Source organism: Oncorhynchus keta, chromosome 33 (assembly GCF_023373465.1).
Source record: "Oncorhynchus keta strain PuntledgeMale-10-30-2019 chromosome 33, Oket_V2, whole genome shotgun sequence".
Lineage (NCBI taxonomy): Eukaryota > Metazoa > Chordata > Actinopteri > Salmoniformes > Salmonidae > Oncorhynchus > Oncorhynchus keta.
Window position 1 is genome coordinate 7,060,420 of NC_068453.1, and position 23,384 is coordinate 7,083,803.

General features: G+C 42.9%; 1 protein-coding gene across 1 annotated transcript in view; it reads right to left on the bottom strand.

Annotated features, from left to right (window-relative positions):
- Positions 1-16,311, bottom strand: part of LOC118366107 (chemokine-like protein TAFA-5) — a 176,136-nt gene extending 159,825 nt beyond the window's left edge. Inside the window, exon 1 of the mRNA XM_035748498.2 lies at positions 15,845-16,311. Coding sequence (XP_035604391.1) covers positions 15,845-15,956 — 112 coding nt within the window. The 5' untranslated portion in view covers positions 15,957-16,311. The remainder of the gene's footprint in view (positions 1-15,844) is intronic.
- Positions 16,312-23,384: the final 7,073 nt, after the last annotated feature.

Below are 23,384 nucleotides of genomic sequence, written 5' to 3' on the forward strand. Positions count from 1 at the left end.
TCTCGTCAACTTTGTTATCCAGGGACTGAACATTAGTGAGTAATATACTCGGAAGCGGTGGGTGGTGTGCTCAATAGTAGAGACAGTCAAACAGTAGAAAGGGTTGGCACTAGCATGGCCATGTTGTTGGAGTGTCCTTACAAACTGTGATCACAGCCTTTCTCTCTCTATATAGTCACTCCCTCCTTTTGACTCCCCATTTAGCCGGTAAACACTGCAGTTTTACTCTGCAACAACATGCCACAAGCACCTAGATGTACAGTATTAGAGAATGTCCTTACAAACAGGGGTCAAAGCCTTGTTACATCTTCCTATAAAGTCTTTATGACTCTCCAGTTAGCCAGAAAACACTGCAATTGTACTCTGCCGGGCTAGGTTTAGCCATTTGGGTGAGCAATTAGCGGAGTAACGAGCGTCAGTACTCTTTTTCATTCAGCCATTCTGTAGCACAGTCTGCTAAACAAGAAGATTAGTCAACCAATCAGAGTAAAATGAAGTGTTCTGTCCCTTGGCAGTACGGCGCATGGCGCACGTTCCCAAAATGAGCCACTTAGGACTGAAATAGGACCCTTTGAAAACCCAGCACAAAGCAAAAACATTTTTTTACGACAAATACTCATGAAGAGGAAATTCAAAAAACCCAGCAGCTCAGCGTTTTGTCCCTTTAAAAAAAAAAAAGTCCCGGTTTGGTTAAGTGGCCTGTGTGTGTGTGTGTGTGTGTGTGTGTGTGTGTGTGTGTGTGTGTGTGTGTGTGTGTGTGTGTGTGTGCGTGTGTGCGTGTGTGTGTGTGTGTGTGTGTGTGTGTGTGTGTGTGTGTGCGCGTGTGTGTGTGTGCGTGCACGGGTGCGTGAGCGTTTGTATTCTCGCCAGGACCTTGCATTTAATTACGGCGGGCCTCCTCCACTTTCTGCAAGCGTGCATAATCATTCCATCCACTGTGAGATCATCTGCTTTAATGTGCTATTTTACCATACAGTTAAACCTGGCCAATAAATCTAACAGAGATCTCCTTTAAATAGACGCTGCTTGGCTGGACCAGTAGTGGCTGGACCAACCAAACCTCCAAGCTGAGACAATAGGGATGGCGGCTCCCTCCCTCAGGATCAAATCTTAACACCTTAGTGCCCCGGATAGCAATGATGATGATGATGAGGAGAGTGTAGGTGAGTGCGTGTGCATATTTCTGTCCGTCCGTCTGTGAATGCTTGTGTGCATCTATGAGTCTCTCCTCTCTGTCTGGTGACTCACTCTATCCATAGTATTCATCCATGTGTATATCCCAACAGAAAGAAACACCACATCCCATTCATTATTTCTAGCCAGAACATCCCACACTTCACTCTTGGCTTCACCATGTGTGGCCCTGTCTATTTTCTCTCCCTACGCCCCATATCAGAGGTCAAGGTGTGGCTTTTGAAATGGAGACGACGGAATCCACTAAATATCCAATATCAGAGCGTCAAGGTCGCAATGCAACGTTAAACCTTTTTTTCATTTGTGACATTTGCAGTGGACTCAATTATCTCCGTCTATTCCATGGAGCATGGTGGAGAGATCCTATGTGACCTCATTATGGAAATGACAAAGACTATGTCCCAAATGGCACCGTGTACCCTGTATAGTACAGTACACTACTTTTGAACCATAGGGCTCAGGTCAAAAATAGTGCACTATATGGTATACACTGAAATGGGTCCCATTTGGAACGCATAGACAGCAACCAAAGACATGATACAGTGAGTTATGAAATCCAGAGATTATACACAGAACCAGTCAAAAGTTTGGACACTGCTCATTCAAGGGTTTTTCTTTATTTTGACTATTTTCTACATTGTAGAATAATAGTGACGACATCACAACTATGTAATAACACATATGGAGTCATGTAGTAACCAACAAGATTTCAAACAAATCATAATGTTATTTTTGAGATTCTTCAAAGTAGCCACCCTTTGCCTTGATGACAGCTTTGCACACTCTTGGCATTCCCTCAACCAGCGTCATGAGGTAGTCACCTGGAATGCATTTCAATTAACAGGTGTGCCTTGTTAATTTGTGGAATTTCTTTCCATCTTAATGCCCTTGAGCCAATCAGTTGTGTTGTGACAAGGTAGGGGGGGTATACAGAAGAACAGCTCAAATAAGGAAAGAGAAACAACAGTCCATCATTACTTTAAGACATGAAGGTCAGTCAAGCCGAAAATGTTCAAGAACCTTGAAAGTTTCTTCAAGTGCAGTTGCAAAAACCATCAAGCGCTATGGTGAAACTGGCTCTCATGAGGTCCGCCACAGGAAAGGAAGACCCAGAGTGCAGAGGATAAGTTCATTGGAGTTACCAGCCTCAGAAATTGCAGCCCAAATAAATGCTTCACAGAGTTCAAGTAACAGACACATCTCAACAACTGTTCAGAGGAGACTGCGTGAATCAGGACTTCATGGTCGACTTGCTTGGGCCAAGAAACACGAGCAATGAACATTAGGCTGGTGGAAATCTGTCCTTTGGTCTGATGAGTCAAAATGTGAGATTTTTGGTTGTTTTTGGTCCTTTGCTGGTGACACCGTCAGTGATTTATTTATAATTGAAGGCACACTTAACCAGCATGGCTACCACAGCATTCTGCAGCGATACGCCATCCCATCTGGTTTGCGCTTAGTGGGACTATCATTTGTTTTTCAACAGGACAATGACCCAACACACCTCCAGGCTGTATAAGGGCTATTTGACCAAGAAGGAGAGTGATGGGGTGCTGCATCAGATGACCTGGCCTCCACAATCACCGACCTCAAGCCATTTGAGATGGTTTGGGATGAGTTGGACCACAGAGTGAAGGAAAAGCAGGCAACAAGTGCTCAGCATATGTGGGAACTCCTTCAAGACTATTGTAAAATAATTCCAGGTGAAGCTGGTTGAGAGAATGCCAAGAGTGTGCAAAGCTGTCATCATGGAAAAGGGTGTCTACTTTGGAGAATCTAAAATATTACATATATTTTCATTTATTTAACACTTTTTTTGGTTACTACATGTGTTATTTCATAGTGTTTATGTCTTCACTATTATTCTACAATGTAGAAAATAGTAAAAATAAAGAAAAACCCTGGAATGAGTAGGTGTGTCCAAACTTTTTACTTGTTCTGTATATTTTCCTGTTTTCTTTATCTCTCCAATACGGTACAGAGGGCATTATTAGTTGCTTTCCCTCCCTCTCCCCCTCTCTCTCTCCCTCTCTCTCCCTCTCTCACCCTAATTGCCCCCGGCACCCTTTTGCCATCTCGCTCTCGTTCTCACATACACACACACACACACACACACACACACACACACACACACACACACACACACACACACACACACACACACACACACACACACACACACACACACACACACACACATTCTTAAGATATTCCGTAACAGTGCAGAAGGACTTGCTAACTACCGTGCCGGCATTTGTCCTGTGTGTTAGGGAGGGTTAGCAGGGAATAACAGGCGAATTGTGATCGACAGACCACAACAGATGTCATAACCGTCAGCATTAATATGAATGATTACAAGGTCACAAATACTTGCTCCCAAACGGCAGACTATTCCCTACATAGTGCACTATCTTTGATCTGGGGCCCATAGGGCTGTGGTCAAAAGTAGTGCAATACTTAGGGAATAGTGTGCCATTTGGGAAGCATTCCCAAAATGAATTGTTTTCATGTCATGCTTTTAAATGATGTCATTCGTATGAATAATACATATGTTTCTTAGGGAGTTCTAGAAAAGGGGGTTGTTCTGTTGTCTTTGATCGAGATGCAGTGACGTCCCTCTCCCTTGGAATGTCCTCCACGGGCTAAAAGGAAAAAAATATGAAATGATGAAAGAATGTTATGGAATGATTATGCGTGTGATTAAATAAATTGGAGACGCGGAGGGATAAGAAAGTAATTATGAAATAAAGAGTTTCTCCACACTGGAAGGACAATTGCAAGGACCAATTGCTGTCTGTCTCTAGTTGCTGTCTGTCTCTCGACGTTGACAAATGAAGTAATTACATTTGTGTGAATCTGTGGGATTGGTTGTCACTGGATAGTGGAATGGTGTTAGCTAACACCCATTACTGAGATTCACTTGAGGGGCTGATAAATCTGGCAGACTATCATATTAATGAATTTCACCATTACACATAATACCCCACAATCCTGTTTTGGTTGATTAAAGGGATTACATGTTTTTCTATGCTAAATATGATCAATATTATGTCATTTTCTGTATGGTAGGAGTAACTGCTTTTCCAACTATCCTTCTTCAGCACACACACACACACACACACACACACACACACACACACACACACACACACACACACACACACACACACACACACACACACACACACACACACACACACACACACACACACACACACACACACACAGAAACATACACACACAAACACACACAAGCAACACTGACACTCTATAGCACAGGCTTCTCATTAACATCAAGGAAATGGCACCCTATTTCATACTTACTTCTGACCAGGGCCCATAATGCTCTGGTCAAAAGCAGTGTGCTGTATAGAGAATAGGGATCCATTTGGGACACAGTCATGATTACAGGATCTTTGTTGTTCCACTGTAATGGGCATTCCATATTCTAACCCTGAGGTGCTCCACTTACTGTAGATAACTCACATGCCAGGCCAGTGTCACTGTTACGATTAAACACTTTATCACATGCTTAAGGGTTAGAGAGAGAGAGAGGGAGGGGGGACAGAGGGAGAGAGTTATGAGAGAGGTGGGATGAGAGGGGGTGGGAGACAGAGAGAGAGGGAGTGAGAGAGAGAGGCACAGAAAGCGAGAGAGAGAGAGCGAGAGAGATTCCCCCATCCAGAAGCTGCCAGGCTTAACCAAGCCATGTTTGACATGTAGAAAAGTATCAGCTGGAATTACCCTGCTACAGCTGAATGGATACCTTCAGGCTTCATTTCCTGGTTCTCTCTTACAGAAAATGTCTTATAGGGGTGTCTTATCCCTTCCCTCTCTCTGTTTCTCTGTCTGTTTCTCTTTCTCCCCTATCATTTCACTTGTCTCTCTCTTCTCTCTCTCCTCTATCATTTCACTTGTCTCTCTCTTCTCTCTCTCCTCTATCATTTCTCTTGTCTCTCTCTTCTCTCTCTCCTCTATCATTTCTCTTATCTCTCTCTTCTATCTCTCTGATTCTCTCTCTCCTCTATCATTTCTCTTATCTCTCTCTTCTCTCGATCATTTCTCTTATCTCTCTCTTCTCTCTCTCCTCTCTCCTCTATCATTTCTCTTATCTCTCTCTTCTCTCTCTCCTCTCTCCTCTATCATTTCTCTTGTCTCTCTCTTCTCTCTCTCCTCTCTCCTCTATCATTTCTCTTATCTCTCTCTTCTCTCTCTCCTCTATCATTTCTCTTATCTCTCTCTTCTCTCGATCATTTCTCTTATCTCTCTCTTCTCTCTCTTCTCTTTCCTCTATCATTTCTCTTATCATTTCTCTCTCTTATCATTTCTCTCTCTTCTCTCTCTCTCTATCATTTCTCTTATCTCTCTCTTCTCTCGATCATTTCTCTTATCTCTCTCTTCTCTCTCTCCTCTCTCCTCTATCATTTCTCTTATCTCTCTCTTCTCTCTCTCCTCTCTCCTCTATCATTTCTCTTGTCTCTCTCTTCTCTCTCTCCTCTCTCCTCTATCATTTCTCTTATCTCTCTCTTCTCTCTCTCCTCTCTCCTCTATCATTTCTCTTATCTCTCTCTTCTCTCTCTCCTCTCTCCTCTATCATTTCTCTTATCTCTCTCTTCTCTCTCTCCTCTCTCCTCTATCATTTCTCTTATCTCTCTCTTCTCTCTCTCCCTTTCTTCCTCGCTCTGTCTTTCTTTTTCTTCTCCTTTCCTTTATTCCTCGTAATAATATCACATAACACTACATACAGTTGTCCAGAATGTGTGTGGAATGCCATTTCTTACGATACTCAACTCTGCATTGTGAAAGGACATTGTGTGTAAGACCTACCACACATGACGGCATGCTGAGATTTGCATATCAATCACATGAATGGCTAAGTATAAAGAAATACCACATAGTCCAATGATTCCAGTCTAGAAAGGGCCTATGACATGTGGGTCCATCAGTAATCGCTCCTGTAATACAATCCGTTGAGACAAGTATCCAGGTAATGCAATTTACGGCATAGTGCCAAGAGAAGACAGACTGTCCCATTTTTACACAGGCCTGAGAATGAGCCATACATTTCAATACTTGCTCATATCCGACTGTGCTGCTGTCCATCTACCATATAGATTAATGTAGATGTAAGACAGAAGATGGTATGTAGATACCATTTACCATACAGTGCACTGGATTTGTAGCTCTTGTGTTTCAACTGCTAAAACATGTCGCAGGGCCACAGCCTGTGATGATATCTTCAGATCAACGATCCTAACATTAGCTCTGACAGTCATAACGAAAATACACTTATTAAAACTTCCTAGTATAGGTCTGTTATCGTGTTAAGCGTGTGTGGGGCTCCATGGCAGGACAGCAACAATTGATTGAATAGAGTTGACCTCAACACCATTAGGTGCCCCAGCAACATGCATCAACCAGGCACGGTTCCTTATTCTGCGGATTAACTACCTCTCAGGCACAGAGATGAATGGTCCTGTCTCGTCTAATGTAATATTTGTTTCTACTTCTTGAAGTCTCCACTCCTGCTAGTCTCCGTCTCCATCTGACTTCTTCATTGTATTACCTCACACTTCATTCCCAAGACGGACTGGGGAACTGTGGGTCGGCGGACTGAGCATTTTCATCCATCTGCTTTTGTCTCATTGTCTAATGGGTTTATTCTTTCTTTCTTTGCTGAAAGCTCTCTCTCTCTCTCTCTCTCTCTCTCCTCTCTCCCTCTCCCTCTCCCTCTCTCTCTCTCCTCTCTCTCTCTCTCTCTCTCTCTCTCTCTCTCTCTCTCTCTCTCTCTCTCTCTCTCTCTCTCTCTCTCTCTCTCTCTCTCTCTCTCTCCACTTTGCTGGCATCTCCTCTCTGCTCCAGACGTTTGCTGTCGTTTGTCTGTGAGCTGTCTGTCTGTGACGGGGCTAAGGCCCTCCAGGAATTCAAAATGCCATTGTGGCATTTTTTTTTCAAGCGATTGCTTTTTTCAATAATAAAGAGAAGTATCTCTAACCGTCCTCTGTGAATGTATTTACTCTCCCTCAGCGAATCAAACTGACTTCCTCTTGTTCTCTCTCCAAGTGTCCAGACAGGACCCCGGGTGTATTTGATCCTGTGTGTTTCTGTTGTTATAAGTCATTGTGTAACTAAATGATCACTCCGATATGCCGAACAATGATCAACTTTGTAAGGTACAGGAAAGGACCTAAAGTCATCCGTGTGAAATGCTGTGCATGCTGTTTTAATGCCTATCAAAAATATATTACACTCATATCAACTCATGATGTGAGCGACATGCAGCATTTAACCAGGAATCATCTCTATAATTGATGACAGACTCGCTGATGCCAGAGCTAAACACAAACACATGTAGGCTAGTTTGTTCACTCATGTCATGCTTAATAAACAACATGTGTAGGCCGACAGTGCAATGGTTGCTTGTGACGCACGTGACCAATGAAATGTGCTTTGAATAGTTATCAATGACATTCATGAGAAAGTAAACAAACTAGCTGACATGTGTTTGATATTACAGCCTGTTGTTTTTCTGCCTAGGTGTCAGTTACATCAGCTTTCACATTGAGAGACCGAGGCCTTTCGAGAGACAACGCGGTCTCAATTGAACACGTCAAAAATAGTGACATTGAACCATTGTGGTCATTCATAACCCAAGCTGATGTGTTTAGTTAGGCTAGAACACAGCACCAGATACCGGCACTCTACCCTGTGAAACCAAGTTAACGTGAACCGCTTTCACAACTCTCACCCCTTTGTAGGCCCCAAGGATCTGTTAGCGTGTCATCTGGTCAACAAGCCTCTCTTGTGGTGACCCTAGGCAGTAGGGGGATGTACAGTTTTCAGAAGCTGCAGTTTCACTGCTGATCGAGGTTTTGAAAGCAGAGCTACACATATCCACAATATCCATCTCTTTAAGTAATTTAACAGACAAGCTGGTAGTTTATAGTGTAACAGATTTGATTTTTTTCAAAAAACACAATGTAATTATCTGCATAATTTCCAATCCCCCATAAATATATATATATATATATTTCTTATTTTCTTAAATATCTTTTCATTCTTTATTATTTTCCCCTAACCCTACCACCCTCATGTAATTGGAGTAAACTAATGGACGACAACACTTAGGCTTCTACTTCCAGCTCATACAGACTGCAAACATTTTGCACACACGGTACATTTTACCCTAGTTATCTTTTTTAAATATTTTATTTTATCTTTCAGCAACCCTCAACCCCTCCCATTTGTTATGTCTGTTTGTGTTTGTCTGTCGTGGTAATCTGTAAACATAAACCACCGTGGTGACAGAGATGGATTGGCATGCTGGTTTTGTTTCATGAAGCTATTCTCCTGGGTGTTTCCAACATGAATTGTTGGAGGAGATGGAGCCAATGAACAAGATGGTGATATGTAGAAGATGGACACTGGGCTTGTAATTGAATAGCGTGTCTTTATTTGTCCTAGGTGTTACCAGGTATGAGGTATTGGAAGAGCAGATTGAAAAGGCAATAATCAGTGATTTTTCCCATTACACAGAGAACAACAATGAATTTTGTTTTTACTTTTATCCTGGACCAAAGAAACAGGATCATTACTTCTCTAGAAGATTGGATTTATACGCCATTCGAAACAATCAATATTCCCATATATTTGAGCTACGTCCAGCAATATCAAAGACATATCTGATCATGTTCGTGAACTTATTTCAGGATCATCAAAGGGATAGTTTGTTGAAGATAATCGTGAAGGAATTTGATCAGACTTGGACTCCATCGGTGGTACTCTGGTAATGCAGGCAATGGAAACGTCGCAGTATTTGAGCCACATCCGCCAATATCACGAGGCTAATCAGTATCGAAGACAAAGTGGTCATCAGCTAACGGACGTGAACAGTATCAGCAGCAGATGACTACGTCATCTGTTACCACGCTGCTCATGCATTATATACTAACTAGGATTTCATCACTTAACAATGTTTTATGAGTCACAAAATCCTCATCTTCTGCCAACATTTCTCGGGCCCATCTGTGATACATACATTAACACCACAGAGCTGGGGAACCTTTTTTTCTCCCCATGGTCACACCATTTGGTCAAGTAGCTCCATTTCCCACACAGAGATGCATTATGTTCTTTCTTTCTCCTTTCTGACGGTGAAAACTTGAACACGTCTTGATAGTTATAGATGTGCACGTGGACAGTGGCTCAATTTCTATACCCAGAGAAATGCCCTTCGTGCAATGCCAGAAATATAATAAGATGTTTAAATGCAGGCTTGTTTACCTACTAGTACTGCTTGGATTTTGAGGGCAGTTCCTTTTCATCTTGCTGCAGCGATTTCAAACACATTGATGTCTCAGGCAAGTTTCTCAGGCTAGGTATCAGGGACTTGGGTTATCAGATGATATCCTACTGGGTTTTCTCCATGAACACCCTGAGGGCTGAGTCTACAGTGCTGAGGCTACAGGAGGCTTGTCAAGTTCTGACCTTAGTTTATTTTTTTTTATGTCTTTGTGTTAGGTTGGTCAGGGCGTGAGTTGGGGTGGGTTGTCTGTGTTCCTTTTTCTATGTTATATTTTCTACGTGTTTGGCCTAGTATGGTTCTCAATCAGAGGCAGGTGTCGTTCGTTGTCTCTGATTGAGAATTATACTTAGGTAGCCTTTTCCCACCTGTGTTTTGTGGGTGATTATTTTCTGTTTAGTGTGTTTTGCACCTGACGGAGCTGTTTCGTTTTTTTCACATTGTTCTTTTGTATGTCAGTGTTCAGTAATAAAACACATACCACGCTGCGCATTGGTCCAATATTTCATACTCGTCGTCAGACGACGAAAACAACCGTTACAAGGCTACAGAAGGCTGTGTTCCCCATGCACCGTTGGAAGGCCAGTACAATATTATCGATTCGGGTAGAGCAGACTAAGGACATGTAGATAAACAAACAGAACAGAGAGCATTAGAAGATGCTTCATCTAAGACAGTGGGATATTTGTGGGGGTGTGTGTGCTGGTGTTGGAGTGAGCCGGGTATGCAGTGTGCTGAGTGACGTGTATGCTGAGAATGTGGGTGTGAGTCAGTGGGTGTCTAAAGTGAACGGGGATGTGTGGTGGGCTGTAATGACTACTGAAGATGTGTGGGGCGGTAGTGACTCATAGTGGTGTGTTACAGGGGCTGGTGGTGCTGCCGGGCCTATCTCTGGCAGCAGGTGTTACATCAGGACCAGACATGATTCATCTGCTACTGCTGGATTTGACCCTGAGGGTGGGAGGTACAGCAGGGGAGAAGGGACAAACTGTACAGGCTTCCCTTCACCCACCTTCTCCCTCTCTGATCTCTCTCGCGATCAGCGTAAGCACCCTGAGAAACAATATGCTCCTGAGATCCTACTTATAGACAGTCTCCCACACAACACACTGAAACAGCACACACACACACACCAACACACTTTTCCCATTCAGATACATGCAGTGATAATGATCGAGGAGCATCAACATCCAGTCCTAACCTCCCAGTGCAGCTTGTTAATGGCCCAGCGTTTGTTCTACTTTGCACGTTCACAACCATCTGACTGATATTCATGCAGTAACCCCACAGAGGACCCCAGTCACACACGTTCCTATGGTTCTAACTAGCACTTGGCTAACGTTATTGGTGTTTAGACTTTTATCTCTATGGCCTCATCGTTAGCAATTCAACGCCAACAAGCAGAGCCAATGAATGGGTAAAAATAATATCACTGGAACAAACAAACAAACGCATCTCGTGTCACATCCAGAGGAGGGAGCTACAGTGCAAAACTGTCTCTGTAACTACATATATTTGTGTGCAATTCACTTAAAAACTATAAATATTAACAGTGAGGACATATTTTAAACGGAATCAGGACATCCATGGGAATGAACTAACCCCAGTCTTTGACATGCTGTTGGTGAATTAAGTTGAAGTGTCATCTCTAGTGTGCAGCCTTGTGTGTGTGTCTCTCTCTCTCTCTCACACATACACAGAGACACAAGCACACACTCCCTCACTCTCTCCTCCCTCTCTAACTTTCTCTCTCTTTCTCGCTCTCTCCTGCTCTCTCTCTCTCTCTCTCTCTCTCTCTCTCTCTCTCTCTCTCTCTCTCTCTCTCTCTCTCTCTGTCAGCTGCGTCTGTGCAGATCTCACAGTGAGATGGTAATTGTGAGAGACAGTTACCATATGAGTCACAGTCATAATCATAGACCTTCCATTTATTTCCTCTCAGCCGCTTATGGTCACACTCGTGAGAAAATAGGTGTCACGCAGAGCATGCACTGGTGTGTGTGTGTGTGTGTGTGTGTGTGTGTGTTTATGGCCAATAATACACGAAATAAGATGACATTGCTCTTTAATATATGCTAATTACAACATAGACTAGATTCTCTTTAGCCCTATATACTGTTGGACACCTCGCATGGGATGTCCTAGATGGCTACAATGAAGAGCCTGGAAAATAATTGGCTAATTGTTTTAGGGGGTAATTGTTTCCAAAAAGCATGTCTATAATCTGTAACTCCTTGTCCGTCCATCCGGAATGTATAATGTGTGGATATAGGTCCCAATTTGGATTTTGTTTGGGGGCTCGTATGGTTTCTACACAGATTATACACACATTATACAATTATACACACATTATACATTATACAATCGGGATTATACTAGGAGTTACGGATTATAGATATGCCTTCAGTAACAGGATTTTCAGAAACAAGTACCGCCTTAAAAACATTTTGCCAATTATTTTCCAAGCTATATATGGCTAGATTGTCCTTATTTTCATGCTGCCATTTCCTGACAAACATTATCTGAAGTCTTATAATGCCTGGGGACTGGGCGATATGGCCAAAATATCATACCATTATATATATATATATATGTAACATTCTTTACAGTGTGACGGTATTTTATGTTTTTGAATAGTAAACGTTCTGAATATGCTTCATGAGTAGTTCATGACCCTAGGGAGGCCACACAAATTAGATGTGATTTCAATGGGGCTTTCTCCATTCTGATTGTTTTATTTTGTTCAATCCAAATCCAACAACAATTTCATGAATTCCGTCATTTCCTGCACTCATTTGTTAGCATTTGCACACTGTGCCACTGTGCATGATATGGGCAAAATATCTAGACCTAATTAAATGGTGAACTGTTGGAATCATCTATAGCTGGAATATACACTAAGTGTCCAAAAAAATGTGGACACCTTCCTAATATTGAGTTGCACCCCCTTTTGCCCTCAGAGCAGCCTCAATTCGCCAGGGCATGGACTCTACAAGGTGTCAAAAGCATTCCACAGAGATGCTGGCACTTGTTGACTCCAATGATTCCCACAGTTGTGTCAAGCTGACTAGATGTCCTTTGGGTGGTGGACCATTCTTGATACACACAGGAAACTGTTGAGCGTGAAAAACCTGCAACATTGCAGTTCTTGACAAACTCAAGCTGGTGCGCCAGGCGCCTACTACCACACCCTGTTCAAAGGCACGTACATATTTTGTCTTATCCATTCACCCTCTGAATGGCACAGATACACAATCCATGTCTCAATTGTCTCCAGGCTTAAAGATCCTTCCTTAACCCGTCTCCTCACCTTCATCTACACTGATTGAAGTGGATTTAACAGGTTACATCAATAAGGGATCATAGCTTTCAGCTGGATTCACCTGGTCAGTATATGTCATGGAAATAGCAGGTGTCCCTAATGGTTTGCATACTCAGTGGAGTGGGCAGCACTTTGAATATATTGTTATTTGACATGACAATGAATGAAGAAGCCAGAGAGGAACTATTGTAAAGGAGTAGGAACCAAAGTGTTGGTCAGGGTTTCCCAGAGGACACTAATTAGATGTTAGATTACATGTTTTCTCTTATTTCATGTAGCTAGCGCAAGCTAACATATTTATGCTTTGCCTATTCCTCTTTGATTTAGAAGATACCATTGCACAAACAACGTGGTGATCTTTGCCTACACCAGAACTGGTATCAGGCTGTATGAGCTAGCTACGTTTGCTTTGACTATTTGTACATTTAGCAAGCTAGCTAGCCAGCTTGCTTACATTAGTGGCTAACACAACTTATTTGACCCACAACTTGCTAAGAAAAGACAAACTAGCTGTTTGCAGACAGTAAGACACACTAACTAATTGTGTAAATATAGAACGCTTGTGGATTTATGTTAAGAACCGGAGTGGAAATCAACTTGGTTGTTAACATCTTGTTGCATCTGACCATGCATACAGTGTGACGGCATGGCAAGTGGTCGTGACTCCGTGGTTGTTTGGTTGAGCAACAACCTGAGTGACGGGGCAGGGCTTGGTGTGGGATGCGCATGAGGAAGCGACATGCCGGAGGAAAGAGAGAGAGAGAGACGACACGAGTAGCAAACGGAGTCAACTAAGCAAACGGACATGACACGTGCCAGAGTGGCGTATCACATTTAACAAACCAAACACTGAAATATCCTTATAGAAGGTAAAGTAAAAACCCATACCGGTCCGTGCATCACTACGGGTAAAATACAGTACACTGCCCAGCCCTAGTCCAGACCCTCTCATCCAGCTGATGTAATCACACACACGCTGTACTTTCATCTCATACCCAGCATAACAATTATGGATCAGCTCTGGCTCTGTTTCTGTTCTGTGACTCACAGTAGAGAAGCATGCCATCGGTTGGTCAGCCAGTCCAGTCAGGTTCTGAGATTCATGTCAGAGACCACAAGTAGGTCAGGGCACTGCTTCAGAAGCCATTTTGGATAGGGGGAAGAGTGCAGGAGAAACAGGTGAAGGTAGACAGGAGAGTAGGGTGGAGGCAGCCTAGGACGAGAGAGACGCGACTGGACAGGAAACGGGAAAGGACAGACAAGAGGGACAAGCCAGGACAAGGAAAGGGACAGCGGAAGGAGTCAGACCATGGTAGAAAAGACAAGCCAGGAGGGAAGAAATGTACAAAAAAGGTAGGTCAGGACAAAAGGGAAGAGACAGAGAGGAGAAAGTGAGAAAGAAGAGATCATCAAGGAAAGGGACACAGGAAACACGTGTCAAGTTAGAGGCAAACAGCTGTTTAACAGTAGGGAGGATCAGTATGGATCTGTAGACGGCTGATCAGAGCAAACAGCCAACATTGCAGAAGAGAACCTCCCTCTACATTTTTTACAAATCTTGTCAATACCAGAATATGTGGGGAATCTAGTTTCAGGCTTTTCTTTTACACCTGCTATGTTAGGTTTCCACCGAGGAAGAGTTGCTACACACACACACACACACACACACGTTTACACACACAGACACACACTGATCTGGAACATCCAGAGAAAGACTGGCCCCTGATTAAACAGTCACAGTCTCTATGTGATTCTCAAGACAAAAGAGAAGAAAATGAAAAAACAGATTCAATTCCCTCCTCGACTTTTGCTGCAGCCTATAATGAACCTAAGACCCTGGAAGAGGAGAGGAAATGAGTCCCATGTAGCTCAGTTGGTAGAGCATGGTTCTTGCAATGCCACGGTTGTTGGTCAATTCCCACGGGGGCCCAGTAGGAAAATGTTTGCACTCACTACTGTAACTCGCTCTGGATAAGAAGCTTTACTAAATTACAAGAATGTTCAATAAAATTCTAGCGAAGAGGAGGAATCTGTTGTTGTGGTAAATGTGGCCCCTAGACAACGGAATTATTGTTAGTCATTAGCTTAAGTGCTAATAAAATAGCTTAGCTTGTAATAAGCTTATCGCGTTTAATGCACCACTAATGCTTCCTTTCCCATACATATTCACACATAACCCATAGAGGCAGCTGCAGATCTCTCTCAAGTGAATAATACTGGCATGGCATGCTATCCTTTCGTGGTCAGAATACACAGATGAGTTAGGGCCGGCCATGAATGTCTCTCTCTAAGATGACATTTTATCTCAATGAAACTAACCTGGGTGGGCTAAATGAAGATCATAATGAAGAAAAAAATAAAGACGAAATGTAGATGTTTCATTCATGGCATTCTCTTCATTTAAATGTGATGATGATGAAGCTTCCACCTAATGAGTCTATCACCGTCCAGTGCAATCCAACTGCAACCAGGTGAAATACGGCAATGATCTAATAGCACAAACAGGCTGATGGTACTGAAGTAAGCCGCCAATTTGACAATTCCACACATCCAACAGAGTGAGTGTGCTACTCTTATTATAAACTGTGTCCTTATAAGTAAATGATTTGTTGCCTCTGTGTGTGTGTGTGTGTGTGTGTGTGTGTGTGTGTGTGTGTGTGTGTGTGTGTGTGTGCGTGTGTGTGTGTGTGTGTGTGTGTGTGTGTGTGTGTGTGTGTGTGTGTGTGTGTGTGTGCGTGTGTGCGTGTGCGTGTGGGCATGGGTGTGTGTAATTGTGCATACGTGAGTGGGCGCGTTCTTGCATGAGATCGGTACTGTTATCCAATAGCCTACTTTTGAAACGATATTAGTTCGACTGCAATGACAAAACCAATAACCCTTGAAGTGATTTTCCGATAATGCTGTCGCATAATTTTCATGTCAAAGCAGTAGACAGTGACACCACGGTCACCCTATAGTCTACCGCAGCAGCACTTTCTCAATATGAACCAATATGACCAGGGAAAACGAGCCAGAGCAAGAGGACTTACCGCAGTAGACGATTAAGAGACTCGTCAACAGTATCACAACCCAGAAAGTTGAAGACATCCTTGGCCAGGGGTTGGCATCCGTACGTTTAGTCAACCTTAAAGCCGGAGCCATTGAACAGAGCGATACCCTCTCACAAAAATCAAAAGTAATTTCACCAGCCAGGTCTTCCTCTCACGAAGCGCCTCTCTCCACGTGTAATCCTTGGAAAAAACATGTTGAGAACGAACCTCTCATTGCAAAAGCTCTCATATGGCTATGCACCCGGTGCGTAAAAAAGGTAGCATCTTCTTGAGGTTCGCAGTTTAACGAAAAAAAGGTGTCTTGGAACGCTTGGAAACTCCCATGTGACGCAATTAAATGTTTCGTATTCCAAAAATAACCCACTTCTTAGTGATATTTGTAGAAGTAATAGGCTAGTTCAGGAGAATCGGGAGAATAGGTTTGGCATCCTGAAATCGCAGTATGATCTCCAATATGATTGCTATAAAGGACTGAAAGATGCAATCACGTGTACCGCAACGCCGTAAAGCTCCTCTAATTCAACTGTGGTAGAGGATGTGTGAATGGTTTAGGCTCCCAGGTAAAGAAAAACAATGTCATTTTAAATCTGATAAAGAATAGCATATGGGATCTACCCTACAAAGAAAGTCCTTAGAGATCACAAGTCACTATCGACTGTCCTCTAACCCAAACTTGTAGATGATCACCATCATGCGCACAGTTATTCTATACTGGTCGCATAAAACGGAAGATGGAGAGAGAGAAATAACGAGAGAGTGTGAGAGAAGTAGAGAGTGAGCGCAGGATGCGTCGTAAATTCCCTCCAAATGATTTTGAGACTAGAATGTGCGTTATATCGCTGGAATAAAATAATGTTCCGAAAAATACAACTACATCTGAAATCTATCCCCCATAAACATCTAATAATGTGGTTTCTTCAAGCAGCCCTCCCTAAACTAACATACTGAGATGCTCACAGGTGGCGTGTGTGTGTGTTGATTTTTAGGATAGAGTACTGGCTGTATCTGTTAATGCATTTCCTGGAAATAATCAAAATCACACACATATATATCAAACACAACATTGTTTCATCTGTACTGAACATAGTTTATGTCCTATAGTGTAGAAACATTTCAATAATGTCAGAGGACGTAACTTGAACGATAGTGCCTGAACATATCATTTATTGGGAAGAAATCCCATAGCAACTGTGTCCAATCCCGCCGAACTCGAAGTTCACTGGACAGCGCCCCGACTGCATATCAGCACCAGGCGTCTACTGGACAGAGCCAGTGATGGTCGAATTAGCAGAAGAGAAGTGCTGTAGATTTTTGTTTTTAGAGTATGAGCCACTATGCATTAATTACCATGTTTTAACAACCTGATTCATTATATCTAATTAATTAATGCCCTATATTCGGGCCATATCATCTTTGAGTGGTTTATAGGCCTATCTCTTGGTTAGTATTGGCCTACAAACCATTCAAAGACGCTATGAACTGGGCCCACATACTGCCTTACCATAAATACAGAATCCCTATTAGAAAAATTATTATATTTCTATGAGCCTTACTCTCTTACATACTTCAGTGATCTGAAAGACCCAGAACTCAGAGTTATGCTGCGTTATTCTAACAGACAAGCACTGAGTCTGAATACTATTTTCCACTACATCAATTCCACCCTCACCCCCTCTCTTCCCACATCAGGACTTAAGCATTTAAAATTCTAAGCTTGTTTTAAATGGAAAGCAGTGCATGAATAGATAGTTGGAATGAGAGCCAGAGAGAGACAGAGAGAGAGAGAGAGAGAGAGAGAGAGAGAGAGAGAGAGAGAGAGAGAGAGAGAGAGAGAGAGAGAGAGAGAGAGAGAGAGAGACAGAGAGAGAGAGGAGGGAGAGAGGGTGGTTGGCACGAGGCCCGCACAATGCTGGCAGTGGATCAGGTACAGCGGGCCTGGCCGCGCCTTGGCACGAGGCACACTCACCCAGCGCTCGCTGCATTCATTCCAGCCAGGAGACAGGGCAGGAGGTGTGGCCTACATATGTTTTTTTTTAACTCCCTCACTTTTTTCTGATTGGTTTTTCCAAGCACCAAATGTACAGTCTGCTGATAAGGGTAGAAATGACAAGGGATGAATAAACAGGGGTGTGGTAGAAAAGATAAACCTTGTTGTGAATGAGCAGCTTAAGCTGCAATCCATGACCGATGGCATTCCCCTGTAATAGCATAATCACAGCACATTTATTCTTAATATTGATGGGAAGAAGCTTGATCACATAAGCATTGTGCATGAAGAAATAGGCCTATATAGTTCATTCAAAAATCAGGTATTAGTCATTCAATTAGCATTTTGTTATTCTGAAAGTGTGACCAAAGCTCTTATTGTATTCTCTTCCTAAAAGTTTGTGTTAGAGTTTGAAAACTCTATGTCTCCCTATTCCAGTACACTAACTTTTCTTTCAAACATTCTCAGGTCACAATCTACAGATTTTACAGACTCCTTCCTGACGTTTTGTTATTCATTTTTGGGGTTGTGTCCTATGGCGCGAAGACAGGGTTCTGTCCTGGCCTTATCTGTTCTGTATGAAACCCAGACCCAGGTTGTGTCCCAAATGGATGGCTGTTCACAATACAGTGCACTCCTTTGACCAGGGCCCACATTAGATGCACTATGAAGGGAATGGGGTGTCATTTGGGATGCAGACCTAGCCCTCCCTGTGGTGCTTCTGTTCTGGTAATACACCACTTAGTAGGGAGCCTCTCCTGATGCTACCTCACGCATCCGTCTGCGATAGTGTGCATCCCAAACGGCACCCTATTTCCTACAGAGTGCACTACTTTTGACCAGAGCCTGGTCAAAAGTAGTGCACTATATAGGCAAAAGGGTGCCATTGGCTACGCAGGCTTAGACCAACCTGACCTTCTCTCTCTGCTACTCTCTGCTATCCCTTTGATCTGCCTAGACGTGATGACTTCCTCTTTATTGGGACTGGCTGGATGGTGAAGTGCCTCTGAACTCAGCTTGTCGCCCACTAAGCCACGCCGGCCCACTGAGGACACTTCCTGGTGGGAGAGATTTACTATACAAACCTACTAAACAGCAGGTGGTGATCCATGGTTAAAACAGTAATATATAACAGCTACAGTAATATTGGTGTTTGGTGAAGTTGTCCCTAGTCACTGACCTTGGGTCTGTTTAGCATTTCCCCCACTAATGGTTAAGGCGAGGACTGGGGGTGGAGAAGATAATACTAGCTCTGCACCGAAACTTCCCCCTGGAGCACACTATATTGTTCAAACACCATTCTCACTAATTCACTTTGATTCTAAAGGATCCTGAGGTCCATGAGAAATGACTTCCATCCATGCATATCAGCTTAATCAGGTAGAGCTTGTTCTCTACTGCACTTGGAGACTTCAGAAGAAGTACTTTTTGTATGGTGTTGTATCCACTTGTCTCCGGTGCTGTAGTTACAGTCTGCTACAGAGGACCTCCCAAATGAAGCCTCCAAAAACACATCCATTATCATGTTTGAGAAAGTCAAGTGGGTTGTTTCTAGCTGAACGTCCTAGTTTCAAATCACAGTGATTGTATATGGGTAGACTAGAATGTCTTTTGTTTTTTATTTAATGAATCACTTTAATCAGGATAACATAAGCCTACTCTGCATCCCAAATGGCACTGTATACCCTATAGTGCACTACTTTTGACCAAAGCCCTACATAGGGAATAGGGTGCCATTTGAGACGCAAACATAAACATCCTGTACAATGTACAATGCTAGGAGCCGGAACATACTGTAACAGCATAATTAAACAGTGTCATTATACAGCACATGTTCTAATGCTTCAAAAGCTGCAATATTTTATGAATAACTGAGTGCCAGCCTGGGTGACCGGGGCACTGGGCTGTGATGTGTGTGTGTGTGTGTGTGTGTGTGTGTGTGTGTGTGTGTGTGTGTGTGTGTGTGTGTGTGTGTGTGTGTGTGTGTGTGTGTGTGTGTGTGTGTGTGTGTGTGTGTGTTTTACTGTGTGTGTATTTGTGTGTGGCCCCTAATGTCCCTCTGCTCATATTGTGGGTGCTCTCTGATATTTTTAATTAGAGAGAGAGAGAGAGAGAGAGAGAGAGAGAGAGAGAGAGAGAGAGAGAGAGAGAGGGGGGTAATTACTAAAGCCTGGTTCATCTTCGAAAACATGTCATGCTAAGGTGAAAATCCAGTCCTTATGGCACTGCACAGTCCACAAAACAATTGCCTGGTAATCTAGACCAGTGGTTCCCAATCTTTTTACAGTCCCATACCCTTCAAACATTCAACCTCCAGCTGCATACCCCCTATAGCACCAGGGTCAGCGCACTCTCAAATGTTGCTTTTTCCATCATTGCGAGCCCATAACACACTCTATACAATACATTTATTAGACATAAGAATGAGTGTGAGACTTCTGGTGACGCAACTTCGGAAATGGCTGCCTAGTTTTCCATACAGCACATCGGTTTGGTATTTCCCCCCTAAATTCAACTATTTACTCAGAGACTTATAATAATTTACACAAAATGGAAAAGGGGAAAATAGGAAAAGGGTGTGGAGCTGCAACAATAGCCTGTAACAAGACAGCGGAAGATAGTGGCTTGAAAAAGTATGTGAACCCTTTGGAATTACCTGGACTTCTGCATAAATTGGTCATAAAATTTGATCTGCTCTTCATCTAGGTCACAACAATAGACAAACACAGTCTGCTTAAACTAATAACACACAAACAATTATACGTTTTCATGTCTTTATTGAACACACCGTGTAAACATTCACAGGGCACAGTGGAAAAAGTATGTGAACCCTTGGATTTAATAATCAACCCTCTTTTGGAAGCAATAACCTCAACCAAACATTTTCTGTAGTTCCGGATCAGACCTGCACAGCGGCCAGGAGGAATTTTGGACCATTCCTCCTTACAAAACTGTTTCAGTTCAGCAGTATTCTTGGGATGTCTGGTGTGAACCGCTTTTTTTCTTGAGGTAATGCCACAGCTTTTCAATCGGGTTGAGGTCAGGACTCTGACTGGGTTACTCCAGATGGCATATTTCATTCTGTTGTTGATTTACTTCTGGGTTTTGGGTCACTGTTCTGTTGCATCACCCAACCTCTGTAGAGCTTCAATTGGAAGATAGCCTAATATTCTCCTGCAAAATGTCTTGATAAACTTGGGAATTCATTTTTACGTCAATGATAGCAAGCTGTCCAGGCCCAAACCATGATGCAGCCCCAGACCATGATGCTCCTTCCACCATACTTTACAGTTGGCATGAGGTTCTGATGTTGGTGAGCTGTGCAGTGCCTGATTTCTCCACACATAGTGCGTTTGTGTTCCTTCCAAACAACTCAATTTTAGTTTCATCTGTGTTTCATCTGTCCACAGAATATTTTAGCCAGCAGCGCTGTGGTATATCCAGGTGCTCTTTTGACAGCAGTGGCTTCTTCCTTTGTGTCCTCCCATGAATGCCACTCTTGTTGAGTGTTTTACATACTCGTCAATAGAGATGTTAGCATGTTCCATAGATTTCTGTGACTCTTTAGCTGACACTCTAGGATTCTTCTTAACCTCATTGAGCATTCTGCGCTGTGCTCTTTGCAGTCATCTTTGCAGGACGGCCACTCCTAGGGAGAGTAGCGACAGTGTTGAACTTTCTCCATTTATAGACAATGTGTCTTACCGTGAACTGATGAACATCAAGGCTTTTAGAGATACTTTGCAACCCTTTCCAGCTTTATGCAAGTCAACAATTCTTCATCTTAGGTCTTCTGAGATCTCTTTTGTTCGAGGCATGGTTCACATCAGGCAATGCTTCTTGTGAAAAGCAAACTCAAATTTTGTGAGTGTTTTCTATAGGGCAGGGCAGCTCTGACCAAAATCGCCAATCTCGTCTCAATGATTGTACTCCAGGGTAGCTGACTCCTGACTACAATTAGCTTTTGGAGAAGTCATTAGCCTAGGGGTTCACATACTTTTTCCAACCTACAATGTGAATGTTTAAATGATGCATTCAATATAGACAAGAAAAATACAATAATGTGTGTGTTATTAGTTTAAGCAGACTGTGTTTGTCTGTTGTTGTGATTTAGATGAAGATCAGATCTAATTTTATGATGTACGAAAATAACTAAATGAGTTCAAGAAGGACATTAACCAGAAACTCAAATAAAACAAATAAGAACTTCACAGCATATCTACAAGAATGAGGGATGCATAACAGCGCATCTGGGAAACAAACACATGGAACACTGCAGTCAAAGAAATACTTGAAAAGTATTTGAAAAGCCATCACGCACTACAGGCAAAAGCGACAGAACTCTAAGGTTTTTCACGTCGAAACACCATTAGACTTTATTCCCGTGGCAGAGGGCGTAGAAAAATACTCTATGCCCAAATTCGTAGAGGGTCTATTCAAAGAAATACTTGAAGACGACACTGACCTGGGAATCGAGAGAGCACACTGAGCTCTGGCGTCAAAACCCCCCGAGCGGCGCCCCACCAAGATCCATAGGAGTACGTACGGTTCCTACAATTCTCAGTCAAAGAGAAGGTCTTACATGCAGCCAGGAAATAGCCTGTTAACTTCCAGGCCAACGAGTGTTCTTGGATCAGGACTACGCGGGAGAGATACTGAAAAGAAGGAAGGAATACACCCGTCAAGAAAGCACTTAAAGAGAAAGATATTCGCTTCCGAACGCCATTCCCGGCAAAAAAATGTGGGTATTTCTGGATAATGGCCCGGTTACATACGACTACATGCAGACGAGGTGGCTGCATGTAGTCACACACACACACACACACACACACACACACACACACACACACACACACACACACACACACACACACACACACACACACACACACACACACACACACACACACACACACACACACACACACACACACACACAGGAGAAAGGCGTCTTCACCGGTGGAAAGTCTTGAGCAGGCCCTCCCATGGATCGTTGTCGGCGAGCAGAGTCATGGAATAAGAGGGAAATCACCTCGGCGAGAGGACGTTCACATGCGAGAGAGACTCAGGCATTTCCAACAAGAAGATAGAAGACACTGAATCGGATTTAACAGACTTAAGAGTTACCGCGAGCTGCTAAGACATATTGGGTTGTTACGGTTGACATTGCAATAGGTCAAATGTCTCCCCTATTTTCCCCCAATGCTGAGCAAAGGTGATGAGCCATAGGTATGTGTTCTTTATAGACAACATTATGTATGGTCACGTTAATAACATGTCTATTAGCTAATGATTGATGACACATTGACAACAGGGTGACAGACGGGCATATCAAGGAGAGGATTCATGGTATTTACACATGACCTATATAGTTTTCACTTGTAATTAACCGATGTGTGAAAGCGATGAAATATAGGTACCTTTTAACATTTTCAGGTTCTAACAGGTCTCATTTGCAACTGCGTTACGCATTTTCATATCTGAACGAGGGGGCCCTCCAGCGGACAGGCTCATCCCCTCAAACTCCAGAGG